This window comes from Diadema setosum, chromosome 14 (assembly GCF_964275005.1).
Source record: "Diadema setosum chromosome 14, eeDiaSeto1, whole genome shotgun sequence".
NCBI classification, from domain to species: Eukaryota; Metazoa; Echinodermata; class Echinoidea; order Diadematoida; family Diadematidae; genus Diadema; species Diadema setosum.
In genome coordinates this window covers 13,637,393-13,652,596 of record NC_092698.1, presented here as the reverse complement: position 1 = coordinate 13,652,596, position 15,204 = coordinate 13,637,393, and the positions used below count along the sequence as shown (strand labels likewise).

The 15,204-nt window shown below is 37.3% G+C and overlaps 1 protein-coding gene across 1 annotated transcript in view; it reads right to left on the bottom strand.

Moving 5' to 3' along the window:
- Nucleotides 1-10,720: 10,720 nt before the first annotated feature.
- Nucleotides 10,721-15,204, bottom strand: part of LOC140237871 (diacylglycerol kinase beta-like) — a 124,106-nt gene continuing 119,622 nt past the window's right edge. Inside the window, exons 20-23 of the mRNA XM_072317803.1 lie at nucleotides 13,821-13,976; nucleotides 13,119-13,326; nucleotides 12,364-12,545; nucleotides 10,721-10,858 (exon numbers count right to left, since the gene is read on the bottom strand). Coding sequence (XP_072173904.1) covers nucleotides 10,727-10,858; nucleotides 12,364-12,545; nucleotides 13,119-13,326; nucleotides 13,821-13,976 — 678 coding nt within the window. The 3' untranslated portion in view covers nucleotides 10,721-10,726. The remainder of the gene's footprint in view (nucleotides 10,859-12,363; nucleotides 12,546-13,118; nucleotides 13,327-13,820; nucleotides 13,977-15,204) is intronic.

Here is a 15,204-nt window from a genome sequence, read left to right as displayed (position 1 = left end):
GAGAATGATTAAGATCGTGCTACTTGTCCACAACTATGGAAAATATCATGAACTGTCAATCAATACAGTAGCCCTCCTTTGCATATCATAACAAGGATGCCAAAACAACATCAAATATCTGTACACCTTCAATTCTCCTTGAAGCTTTTAAAAAAAATATCACTACATTATACATTTAAAAGCAGTAAAACCAACAAATCTGACTTACATTATTGTATCTCAAAGAGACTGGAAGAAGCTTCAACCACTTCGACGAAAATTTTGTAAGCAAGGACCTTTTTCCTCACTGATGTCAGTTTGGTGCCCACTCTACATTTCATGGGAAACGTGATAATTGACATGATTTATCATGCAAATTTCCACATAAATGACCAAATTATAGCATTACAGATAGATTGATGAAGATAAAAAAATGCAGAATGAAAAATGAACAACAAATGAATGTGTATATCAGGTTGGTACTGCTGTCTTCTCTAAAAACACACATGTACACAAATGAAAACCAAACATAATCCATTACAAATTTTATGATTCAACATTTCCTCAGCAATTTTCATGCCTGCTCTGCTTACAGAGCATCTTTTCTCACATAATCAGCTACAAATAAACAATGTTTGAAATGTTTTTGGTGATTTTTCTCACAATAACAACCAGGCTCTCTGAGTTAAATATTAGAAATATTAACTGGATACATACATCTCTATGCAAACTAAATTGTACTAATGAAAGTTGACTGGATGAGGATTTTATACAAAGGAGGGCCACTTTACCCTTTGTTTTCTTTCTTTTTTTTTCTGGTTGAGACATCCACCACAGAGTAACAGGTTTTTCAAGCGAAGATTGAATTTTGCGAGATAAGACAAATACCATTATTAACACAATAAATCATGTTCATGACCAAAACACAAATTGCTATTTCCTAGAAAAACTAAAACAAAAGAAGAATCAGCTTCAATACACACAGATGGACATTCTGCAACTGTGATTTGAAAATAAAAAACTCCAGATATTTCATCATTTCTTTTGAATATATTTTTCCTCATCAACAAAGTCTTTCAGTGTTCAGTATTTAAATATTATACATGAAAAAAAAAAAAACCTTCTGAATTGTGTGCTGTTCAATTCTATGCAACCTTTGCTGGCACCTCGCCTCTGCCCCCCCCTTTTTTTTTTGATGAGCAGCAACCTGTCACTCTAGCGATGGGTGTCTCCCCGAGTGAAGCTACAACATGGTGGGTGCTCACCTGTTATACTGAGCTTGCACCAAGCTACAGAGCACGTTTGCAATGGTGAACACAAACAGTTTGGTCCTGTCCCAGCACTCAAGTGTGAAAAAAAGCATAGTCATATTTATCACATGTCGATGCATATACATGCAATTCACATATCTGACGACAACATACATGGGGTGTAAATATTTGGTAAATGTAAATATTTTGTTTCCCTGGTACCCCCCCCCAAAAAAAAAAGAGAAAAAAACAAAGCTGCACATAGCCAGATAACATCCTCACTGACTCACTTACTTTCTCTATGGTTCATGACCTCCTTACAGTATCTTGGTAATCAATCTATACTATCACCTACATAAAGATATGACTCAAGTTACAAAAAAACAACAACAACACAACAAACAAACAAAACAAAAAAGGGAAATGCCCTCTTCAAACCACACTCATTCTTCCATCAATCCAGAATTTGCTATTTGTCAAGTACTTTTTCCTGTATATGGGTTTGTATCAGTGCTCCTCTCTGCCTTTAACAAAAAAGAAGACAAAAAAAAAAAGGTGTGGTATAGGGAATATGTATAGGGAACATTATCACAAGTAAACATGGCATAGATTCATCATCAGAACAAAAGAATGTGGCTCAATTCTGCCTAATTAGAAAAAAAAAAGAAATGAAAAGAAGAATCTGGAAATAGATGATTCTGTATAAAAACGATGAGTGCAACAAAGTCTTCAGAACTCATTGCCTCCTCCACCCCCCCCCCCCAAAAAAAAGAGTAATTACATATAAATCAAGACATACATAGAAATCCAAAACTACCATCTCAAATATTTTGGCTCAAAAATAGACAAGTTGTCCAGGGTTAAAAAGTAGACTCACAGTGTACATACCAATAGCAAGAAGAAAATTGTGCAAAAGACAAAATACATTGTCCTATTCTACACTACATTGGTTAATAGCCCCCATACCATATGATATATGTTCTGCCAAGATACATGAAAAGGCATTACCATGACATCCAACAGCAAATCATATTTCATTGTTGAACCATTGAATGCCCCCAAACTGGTTGTGTTGTGTCCGAGATAGGAGACAAATTGTTTGCAAAACAAATGCAGTCACTCATAATTTAAGAATCTCTGTAACAAGCCCAAGTCGCAAACAAAATGATACAATTTCTCTCATCTCTGATAAACTGGAAACAGTACATGGATCTTTACAGCACATTAGAATAATAAAAAAAAAAGGTCTTTAGTGTCTTTTCAGTTTGAGCAGCTTCTTACCACAAAGGTGGAACATTCTTAAGTTTCCTTCAAAAGTAGAAATGTAATGGTAATGTTACTTTTTCCAACCTGTTAACAGGGTTGTATCTCTATTGGTCTGGTAGCAGATCTACTGTGAATTAATCCATGTTTCAGATGCTGTAAAAACAGTACAGATGTTCAACACCAAATTTTGAAATGCATGTAACGATATAAAAAAAAGGGGGAAGAAAAAAGTACTTGAAACCTCAGAAACATATGTTACCTACTGGACAGCATATGCTTTGATTTTGAAGACTACATTCCAGCTTTCAGCAGTCATATTTCTGCTTTGCCTTCATACCCCTTGATGTTTCATAAGGCATGGAAATAGTTTCAACTGATAGATGGTAGGAGGTTTAGTTCGATGTAAATATCAATATGTCAAAGTAATAAACAACGTACTATGCTTGAAAGGCATCTGCCAACAAAGAATGAGAGATTGAAAGAGGGAGAAAGAAAGGGAGAGAGAGAGGGAAGGAAATGGAATGAAAAAAAAAAAGAGAGTGGGGAGTGTCTAAAGCTATGGATTGTGTTTCGTTGTGACATTGTTGAAGTGTTTCAAAGTGACCTGAAATCCCGAAGCACTCGCTGGCTTGACATTTTGTAATGTGAGACAAATAGCTGGGAAGAGAAAAGAAGGCGACTAGCAATGGCTATATATAACGGTTTGTTCTATTGAAACTGTCCACTTTTGCCGAGGAGCCTATTCATTGGTTGCTCCTAAATGTCATGGTAATTTGAGATGAGAGATGAAGATGGTGGTGGTGGGGGGGGGGGGGGGAAGGGGTCTGTTACACAAGTCATAAGTGAATTGATGAAATCATTGTTGTACATTGCAGATGAGCATTGGAGAGGGAGTGCGCATGCAAACTACAAAGAGAACAGAGAGGTTTAGCTGTTCAGGAAAAGGGAGGGGGGTTGTTGATTATAAACGTTCTTATCATTGGGCTTGGAAATGAAGAAAAATATGTATAAAAGGATGCAAACAATCTTTGAGCAAACCTGTTTTATGTTTTATGAGAAAAATAAAAGTACTTTTAAGTACACACACTCCTATGTAGAGTACATTACCCTTTTGCCATTATTTCCACTTGCCCCTGAATGTAACCCTCGAGATCTTGCATAGATTTGTCTCCCATTTCCACATTCCACTTTTTTTGAAATACCACTTAGAAACACAAGATAGACGTGGGATGTGTAGGAAGCCAATTCTAGGATGTGTGCACATACAATTCAAACAAAAAATGTATGATTTTATCATTCTAAGGTCTCTTGATATCAGTGAAATGCTACAGATATTGTGTAGCACTGCTCATCACGAGACCCAACAGATTGGCCAATATCTTATAAATCCATTAAACCGTTTTCTTATTTGAAGAACATCTTTCTTCTTTTCTTTTTTTTTTCTTTCTTCTAAATTTGTGTTTTGTGATTTTTTTCTTGGTCTATGTATACTAATATTACCCATTCTTTTGGTAGGGCCTAAAGACAGGCCAATATGACGGCACATTGCATCCTGTTCTCATAAAATATGGCAGCACAAATGCTTTCATGTTCCCAGTCTCCATGGTAACTACAACAGACCGAGTATTCTGAGTAAATTTTCTACAGAAACCTGAAGAGGCCACAAATGGTCATGAAGTTTTAAAGTGCCAGCTCTCAAATGAATTGATAACATCCTATCATAATGAGATGTCCATGCTAACAAGGGTTTCTATCCTTTTTTTTCTGCAAAAACAGGAAAAGAAAAAGGAAAAGAAACGAAAAACAAAAGGAGGAAAAGGATGATGGTATATGAGGTTCGTACTTTCGCTATTATTTTCAGTATCAGTGTGGCATAATGCTGCTCTATTTCTCTGTTTTCATATTTCTTATAAGTTGATATCTAATTTGCCAAATTGTATATAGCAATATTAACAGGAAGTTATGGTGCAAGTGTCAGGAAGAAAAAAAAAATGTGGTTGTGGTGGTGGTTGTGGGGGGGGGGGATGGGATGGCCATGGTTAAGAAGTTTGAGGCTTAAAAGGTTCTCTCTGTTTTCTCTGTCCTACTTTCAGGGGACAATCGCCATCGAAGACGAGAAGCGAAATGTCACGAGTGTAGAGTCAATGGCTCCACAAGTCAAGCGTCACTCTTTGTCAAACTGCTCTGTCAAAAAAAAAATGATGGACAGAAAAGGCATCAATAAGCAGCTTGTGAGCTACACAATTTCTTAATCTAATGTGTTTGTGTCTGTTTGGCGGGGTGGGGGTGGGGTGGGGAGAGGTAGGGAAGCAAAAAAGAACAAATAATTGTGTAATTGTGAAGTCGGCATTTAGCATCAATGCAAGAGCACCTCATTCACTTTGGCCTGCAGCTACTTTGCAGCCAGTCTTCAGTTCTTTCATGTGTCAACTACAAACCGTCTCTGTATATTCAAGTTACTAACCCAAAATAAAAAAAAGAGTAATAGTTATGAATGAGTTATAAGGACTGGAATTGAACATCAACTCCCCAACAGTGACGATGAGGTGTAATATTGAATTGTGTTACTTTTTGTTGTTTACAATGCTGTGTTTCCTAAAGAGACATGGCAACATTTTCATGAAATCATTTCATTTAACCCTTATATTGCTTTGTTTGCTGATTGGGAGAGATGTCAGGATACCAACTGTTAATAAATCAAGATGTCAGGAAACTAACTGTCAAAGGCATAACTCACCATTTGCAGATGAAACAAAAACCCAGCATTAGTGCTTTAAAATAGTTCTAAAATGTGAGTTATAGGGATAGAAACAACCACTGTAAAAAATTGAATCCGTATTATCGATGTTAAGTATTGTTAAATATATAAAATGTGAACAATAGTTATAATGAAAATGTTTTCAGACTAAACCGTCTACAGTTATGGTTTATTAAGAAAAATACTGATATCTCCTTACATTTTAGGGTTTATTGCAAAAATTTTTATATGATAGGATGTTCTGTGATACAACAGACCTACACATATGCATCAAAGGTGATATCTTGAACATCTTTTAAATCACTGCTCCCAAAAGTAACCTGAACCTTTAATAAATCAAGATGTCAGGAAACTTTGTCAGGCACATTGCTATACACCTGAGTGGGCTTGCTAATCTACCACTACATGTAGCTCAAGTTTGTAAGGATTACTTTAAAGGCATAATTCACCATTTGCAGATGAAATAAAAACCCAGCAGTAGTGCTTCAAAATAGTTTGAAAATGTGAGTTTGGGATAGAAACAACCAATGTAAAAATTTGAATAAGTATAATCAATGTCAAGTATTGTTAAATACACAAAATGTGAACAATGGTTATAATAACAAATATTTCCAGACTTAACCGTCTACCGATACGGTTTATTGAGAAAAATAGTGATATCTCCTTATATTTAAGGTTCTATCGCAAAATCCTTCTATGGTAGGATGTTTTGTGATACAACTGACCTACACATATGCATCAAATGTGATATCTTGAACATTTTTTAAATCACTGCTCCCAAAGTTAAACAGGCACTTTAACGCTGATGAAAAAGCAAAGTGCCTGGGTACATAAAGGGTTAGGCTGACTTCACCATCATTGCAGACACCTGTTCATAAGGCTGTTCAAAAAATTAAATCTAACATCTTAATGAGCCACTTGGAGAAACAGGGGAGCTTGGTAGCTTTGATACCTTCCTCGCACAAGTGTACTCTATTTTTGTATGAAGAAAGAATGAAGAACTAGAGAAGAAAAAAAAATAATGAATCTTGGGTCATAAGAGAATGCAGATATATATATGTGTGTGGATATGCCTTTCTTTCTTCTTTTCAAAAATTTAAATCTAGATCCAAAATAGCTTTAAACAGGTTTCGATAAAGCAGGTGGTGCTGCTGCTGCTCATGACATAATTTACATGTTTGTGTGTTGCTGTATAATGAGGCCAATGACCATGACATAATCACATAGTGCATAATGCTGTTGTGACCAGTGCAAAAAGATTGTATGTTGGCAGAAAAGGACTTTTTTTTTTCTTGACTAGGAAGGTATCCACTGGAAATCAAGGTTTGTCAAAAGCATAACAAACTGCACAGATGCATCAAAGAAAAGAAAAGGGGAGGCAGAAAATTTCCGGTATGTTTGCTTTCACTGAATAGAGAGAGTGTGCTTTCTCCAATCAGATGGACAACTGCAGCTGCAAAAAAGGCAATGCAAGGATTTAAAAAAAATAAATAAATAAACACAACAAAAAGAATGAATTTATGCCTTTGGCTTCAGTAGTGTCTAGTCGTAGAAAAGCAAAAACAAAATCATGAATGATGCGAAGACACTGCTCTGTATCAAGATATGGACTTCAGACAGGGCTGAATGAGAATGGTTGGTAAGTCAGCACCATAAGGCTCAGACAGAAAGAGAAAGGAAATGGGAAAGAAAGTTGTAGATAGATTAATACAGAAACCAACAGACAACAAATAGAGGTAGATATTAAGTAGATAGATAGATGGAGAGGGAGAGAGATAAAAATGTAATCAACAGATACAAATAAGGATATTACACAGCTTTGACAAACCATTCATATCATTTCTTTTTCTTCTTTTTTTTTTTTACTCAACCACACAAAAAAAATGTTTTTTTTTGTGTCTAGTTTACTTGAAGTTGGGAAGACAAACCCAATATCATCATTATGCATGCAACTTTGTCATTCACAAATTTTGTAAGAGTTGCATAATCTATGTGTGTGTGCATATATATATATATATATATATATATATATATATATATATATATATATATATATATATATAGATATAGATATATATATACCCACTAACAATACAAACCGATAAAGATATCAAATTAAAATGCTACAAAAAAATACATAGGGTTTCACATACACATACTTCAATGCTGAAATATACAACACAAAACATCATGAAAATATACATTTTCCAGACAGGTCCCTCGTAAGCAAATTCAATTCCCATTTCATAATCAGCAGTGTTAGAGCCCAATTCAATGTACAATAATTACAAAAATGTGATACATTAATACAGATTGTACAAAACAGATAAAGTATGAGAATCTCTATCAAAAAAGCCAAAACAAAGTAAAAACCAAATATGCAGACCCTTAAAATCAAATCATCACATCATCAAACAATATATATATATATCCAAGTATTTATATATCTTTATATATATATATATAATTATCATTCTGACATAATCTGAGTAATGGCCATGGGAAATGTCACTACAAGTTTTTAAATAATCATAATATCTATGTTTATCTGTAAAGTTTACAGATGACTGATGCCAGCTCAGTCTTACTACAGACAACTGTGAAGAAGATTCCTGTCTCGTATGACAGTCAGATATCATCTTTACTCTCTCTCTCTCTTTCACTGCCCCCCCCCCCCCACTCTCTGTGGTCACACTTGAGAATATCAGAGGAGCAGTTCGCCATGCCTTACGAAACCACCAACATTTGTTCTTTTCTTCATCCTTTTTTTTTTTGTTGATGACATCAGACAAGCCAAATCAGACTGATTTCACAGGCAAAGAATATCTTCAGCTGTCAGTCAAGGTATGTTGAACTATCTGAGTTTTGCTTCTTAAAATAATAAGCAATTCCAAATGACACTACTTAGTGTGCATTGTAAGAAATGACTGAAGTTACAGCTATTCAGCATCACTGCTGATATCATGCCACACCTATGCACAGACTAATTAAGACCAATTATGGCCTCTAGTTCAATCTTTGTGGGTCCCCATTAAAGGTAGCTTTTGTTTTCTGCTCTTTTTTTCTCCCTCTCAAAGGGGATGAGAGCTGCACCCTGAGAATACATCCATGGTTTTAAACTTTGCCCAGCAGTGCAGTGTTGAATAATGAATTGAATTAGATCACGCTGAATTCAGATGGATGGATCATTATTGATAATTTTAAAGATATAAATCACTGCTTTTGGTCCATTTATTTATTATTTTTCACTTAATACTCAACTCATTGCAAGACATAATTAAAAAAGAAATAAAATGGGTGAATGAGGACAAATATAATGCAAAGTGCATTCACTGTTGATATCCATTTCACGATGGCTGATGTGCGAAGGACTTAATTTAATTTCTATCAACTAATCTACACAAAATTAAGAGCTCGCTATGTAGAGAGCAAAATGCTGTATGTTTCTCGACTGGTGGGAAGTAACATAAGACTACAACGGTATGTAAATCATCTGTACAGCCTCTACTAAAAACTTTGTGCTTAGGTCATCGTGCCAAGTTTTGCTTTCTATCTCAAAACAAGGAATTATCCTTCCACAAATCTAATATTTTCAGAGCCTGAATGATGAATGTTTTGCATCATAACATCTTGATAATTCAAAATATGACATATACATAAAAATAAACTGCACACACTTTACACATTACAAAATTGGAAAAAAAAAAAAAAAAAAGAGAGAGAGAGATATGAGGAAATAAAATTTACAACACCATTTGGAAAGACAAGTCATATACATACAAGTCATAACACAAAAACAAGGCCTTCAGCATTTTTGTTTTCAGCTAATACCACACATGCCCAAATCACACATACAACATAATCATGATAAATTCTGAGCAATTAAAATGTAATTTTGAAAAAAATCCATTTTAGGAAAATGTGTAGTACATATGTTGGTGATGCTGACTGGTTACGATGATCACAGTAAACAGTGAAATAAGTGCTGTATGCTGAAGAAACTGGAAACACTTATATGGGGGAATCCCCCAGTATTATTATGTGAACTCATGCAATGAGATGAAGGGAGGGTGAGATTTGGCACCCTGGATCCCACTGGGTACAATACACAACTTGATATTGAGAAATTCTGTGCATGGGTTCATCATGCATGGCTTGAAAGTGGGGCCACTGAAGAGTGGTTTTCACCTTTCAAATGGACAATGGCTGAGGATGTAGACTACAGGGTCAGCATGTTAACACAAATCAACAGCCCAATGATACAAATTGATCACCCCAGAATGATTTATTGGGAAGAAATGCAAAGAAATAAATGTCAGTCTACCTGTGTGTGATAAGATGACCATTTTTGTATTGTAAGCAATATTCTGTGGTGCACTGCATTGCACAACACACATCTTTCTTCAAAACAGTATTTCCTCAACTAACCAATCACACAAGTACAGCACTTTGGTCTTCAGATGTAAAACAGGACTAAGGCTAATGAAGCAATATGCAGTGCTCCCAAACTGAACTTTAAAGCTAGTATACATTAAAAAAAAAAGAGGAAAAAATGGGCATTCTAGCCCCCACATGGCTACATATCTCATTGTGCCATGTGTTTTTGCATTACGTCTTCTGCAGAACATTTAACAGTTATAAAAACAGATGGGCATCTATATGTGATGTAAGACAACTGGTGCGGTTCCTTCTAAAGTGTGTGAACAAGAGGACAACACTCTCAAAGCACACGGCACAAAACTAAAAGACTAAGGATTACAAACACCAACTCGTAAAACATTGCTGCATCGTACATGAACATCGTGTATGAACCACTACAGAACAAGAACCACGACAGCCCCTTTTGCTAACACTGAAATTCTGTTGCAGAAGACAATCTCATAGAAATTCATTACTCTCACAAAAAGTATGAGTTTGAGCATGGAATGAACTCGCAAGTCTCATATGTCATGCACACATGAAAGAAGTCACATATTTCGTCAACTTCCCGGGACATAAGCAGTATCCTGATGGAAAAATGTTCTCTCCGCGTGCCTTCGGGAGCTTGCCACGTTCCATCTGCTCTGTGTACATGTGTGCTTTTGTGAAACCACAACAAAGTCCCTGCAGTTTTCTGCCACTTTGGCATCCTTGTAGGATTGATGAGGACTTTCCATCTCTTCTACTAAGGATGCTTTTAGCCGTGGTCTCTGTAGTACAAGAGTCCTGGAATTACCTTGGAACATTTCCCATCTCCTTGCACCCTTGAACACGAGCAATGTGGAAATACCAGTGGTGCGTAATATAAAGTCCCATGTCTATCTTAAAAAAAAAGAAAAAGATTTAGAGAAGAAGTGCCCTCAAGTATCTTCAGGAATGGAAGGCAGCACGAGTTTGATGTAAAATGTACACCAAAGAGTAAAAAAGAGCTGAAAAAGGAAGAGAAAATTTTAATTCTTTCCTCATTCATCTCTCGCCTGCGTCAATTGGCACCTCATAGATGTGTGTCGCTGTTCTCATCGGCATCGATGCTCCCCTTGGTAAAGAGCTTCCTGATTCCGGAGAAGCTCTTCTTTGGGGGTGGGCCTTTCTGCATCGGTGTGCTGTTCTTGTGGGTGATTGATATCTGGAGGGACGAATCAAAATGAAGAGTGCAGTGTACTCTGTAGGCCTACCATGACCGATTAAACACAGGTGAGTTGAACAGACACATTCGATTCTATTCTGAAGTCTAGATGAGCAACATTGCTTGTAATCATGCAGCCCCTCTCATAATTGAGGCAATAACATGCAATCCGTCCCTTGGATACAGCAATTTTACATATTACATAGATGCTAATTTCAAAATCTAACATCTTCTTTTGATCATCTCATCTTTTTTTTTGCTTATTTGAAATACAAAGCAGAACATTAAACAGCCTCTAAAAATGCTAAGTTGGGCACTCAGTAAATTTTTTTTTTTTCCTGAAGCTGTGACAGTTGACCAGTTACATGAATTGTATGCAATGTTTATCACACTTACACTTTATTGTATTGTATTGTATTGTTAAATTTCAAAAAGAAAAATGGATGGTATCTCAACTTAGTGGTCCTGAAGGGGTTAATCTGGGGGCTGTGAGAGAAACTAAACTCCTTAAGTGTACTGCACTGTAACGTGACGGGGCCGTTAACGATCGCCCCGTCACTGTACAGGCACGCTAACCTGGAAACATTGAACTGCACATTAATTGAATATGAGACCATTCTGAAGCAAATAGTTTTCACACAACGATAGATACATACTGTACTCTTAAATGAATCCCACATGGATTGGAACAATCATCCCCAGCATTCCCACTGATCAGTTACTAGCCATCCCCTTTAAGAGCAGATTCTGAAAGAGTAGACTATAAGCTTTAAAATGATGTATAACTCAATTCAAATGGACTCTCCTAACCTATCCTAATATTGGAAAGAAAGCACACACTCTGGAAAGCGTGAACTGAGAAAAGAGGATCTGAAGGACAGGGTCTATTCAAGCACTTAATCTTCACCAAGCCGCGATGGCTGCGCGATGAATGGAACACAAAACAGGATGTTAACCACCAGAGCAAGAATAATGAAGGGATTATCAGAATAAGCTGAAATTGAGCATGCTTTATTAACACATTCTGTAAATGATTAATGCCTAACTTTGAATGCAGTTGCATCATTCTTTCCAAAGTTATTGGAGTTGAAAGTGAAGAGTATGGACAGGGTTTTTAAGAAATGAAAAGAGGACTCTATGAGAAACACCTAATCACACTATTCCACCAAAAAGTGTTTGAGAAAAACTGCTGAAACACAACTTCCTGCTCGTTCTAAGATCCCAAACTTTAGGATAATGTAAAAGAAGACTAGCTCTTTCAGAAAATAAGAAAAATTTAAGATTGGCTGGGTTGACCCATTTCACGTATTTTCAGTCCTGACACTAAATCAGTGCGTGTGACTTTTTGTTCGTTTAGTGATACACGGTCACATATGAGGTACGCTTTCTCCACTAGTGCTGGAATACTCCCAATCTGGCATGGTACGCTACGACATGGTACTGTTCACTTTTGAGTATCCCACGATGGCCTAACAGAAAACTGAACGATGCCAGGAGGTACTCACTGTGCAAGGAGGCTGGAGCCAGGGCTCTCCATCAATCTGCATCGGCACCCTCTTCCTGGTGCGGATGGTCACTGTCTGGCACTGACCGAGTCTGCGGCCCGATGACCGGATGCCTGCCTTGACCTGGCCCACATGGAGGGAGCTCTCAAGACCAACCACCTCTATCGACTTGTCTCCTATTGCTGCAGGTGATGACGAACAAGAAACATGAACAAAAAAAAAAGTTAGGTGAAAATTTAGTGACAAAGCAGTTAATGGTTATCAAGCATCTTCCCAGTGTAAACTAGAAAAGTACTCAGAGAGCCCAGACCTCCGCCAAGCAGCTTGTTCCACCCACTCCAAGTCACCTAATTTTCTAATATAGAAGCCAGCTATATGCCGCGCCTGAGAAGAGCGCATGTATGCAAACCTCATAAAAACTTGAACTCCCAAGTTCATTGACACTATCTGCCAAAAGATTAAATATCCGTCAAAAATCCATAAAACTTAATTCCTGTATCACTACCACAATCTCATCATCTGTTCCTTGTGTTATTATCAACTTTCACTGCAAGTTTCATTCAAATCCATTCACAACTTGTCGAGTCATTTTGCAAACAGACAAACCCCAATACACCAATGTTGATGAAAACATAACCTCCTTCATACTTGGCGAGGTAAAAAGGTGTTGTTACTGCTTCTGTTGCTGTTGTTATTGTAGTTGATTTCTACCACAAAACTGTGGATGTGAATCATAGATTGAGCCTGCTACTCACACTGCCTTGCAAACATCAGGTCGATGCTGGACTGCGTCAGGCCCTCCTTGTCTCGTGTCCTCTGCAGCTTCTTCTCCATCTTCCGCTGCTTCTTCTTGCTGGGTGTGTCCCCCCACAGGTTGGAGCCCCCGTAGATGCTTGGAATGTTGAGAACGGCGATGCCCTCGAGTGACGGGCCGCTGGCCAGGTCTAGCGAGACTCCATCACACTGGGTGGGGACAAACAAAATGTGTGGAGATTGGAGAACAGGTCAACGAGAGATTCACAATGCAATGACTTCATCATCTCATCTAATTTGCATATGTGAATCCACTGTTTCTCAATACTGTACTGAGTCTAATTTCTCGCGAATCGGCACTTCCCGACAATTTCGCAATTGGTTAAATTCACGAATATGGAGTCCAGTACTGAAAGGAGAAATGTACAGGTGCATGTCACATTTGTGTCAGGATCAGTCATTATTTCACGCAACTTTAAATTCGCAAATAGCTCCAATGACATGCAAAATTTGTGAAAATAAAAACCTTGTGAAATATTTGGCGTATACAGTAATACATCAGAAACTTAGAAGACCCTTAACTCTTTCATTCTATGTGTGATTCTGATGAAGTTTCTACCACTGTCTGTTTAATTTTAGCCCTTTTATGTATTACTGGAGCCACATTGAACTTGGGATGGAAGTGCACTATTACAATTTCTCACCATGATGTCGATGTCTTCGTGGAGATTCTTGCACGTTGAGGCGAACGTCTCCGACGTCCCGAACTCAAAGTACCAAAGCTTGTTCTTCATTCTACTGTTAAACTTCTCTGGATGCTTCTCTCGCATCGTGTGGAATCTGTGTGCGATGGATGCATCCTAACAATGAGGGAAGGGAAGAAGTAGCAGGACAACATGGTCAGCAAAGGCAGGGTTCTGATAATCATATATCATATCACTGTCAGGTTTTGATGCCACATGAGACAACCGGCGATGAAACACAGAATATCTTGGAATGAGTAAATGCAGTGATAAAGCAGACATCCACACTGCATATGCTCAATTACCCACACATATACCAACACATATCAAACAATATATACACAGACAACCTCTTAAACAGGAAAATGCATTCCTAGCAGTTTTGTCTACCCGGCCATACCTTTTAATCGGCACAAAAACACACACTACACACCCGTTCCATGATTCTAATTGTTTATATTCTGCTTATCGTGAAAATGGCTGAGCATCCACTTATAATGAACTAGAAAAGTACTCAGAGAGCGCAGACCTCCGCCAAGCAGCTCATTTCCACCCGTATATATGCTGAAAATCGCCCAATTTCCCAATATAAGAAGCCTTGTGTCTTTACCTCATCAGCTTCCTGCTGCGCGGTGCCTCGAGCAGAGCACGCGCTTTAGTGCGCGTATGCAAACCTCAAATACGCGCAGCTTGAACTCCCAAGTTCACTGACCCTATTTGCCAAAAGATAAAAAAATCCTTCAAAAATTCATAAAATTCCCAGGTTCATTACTAAAATTGAATCGTCTCTTCCTTGTGTCATTTTCAACTTTTCCTCCAAGTTTCATCAAAATCCATTTACAACTTTTTGAATTATTTTGCAGACAGACAGACAAACCAACTCCAACAAAAACATAACCTCCTAGATGAAGGTAATTAAACTCACTGGCTGTCTCATTGTACATTCACTAATGCACGTTCATAAAAGAAAAGCAAAACAAAACAAAACAAAACAAAACAAAACAAAAAACTGATGCACATTCATACTGTACAATACATGTTTCACATCAAGCTCCCAAAACTGAAATGTCCTATTTGCATTCATAATTGGCCTCATGAACATATACTGTACATATGTGATTTTATGCTAACACTACAACAGTACAAACTCTCACTATTTGTGTGATAAATAGACTTCCATTATCTAGCCCTTTATGCGCAACAGTGTAAACCCCCTGTGTGCCATATTATTCTGAGATTCCAACCCAGGCATGCTTTGGGAAACCATTCTCTTTTTCAAATCCACGTAACTTTAAAAAAAAAAATGTTTATCCTGGACATGCAATAAGCACAACTGAAGGGAAAA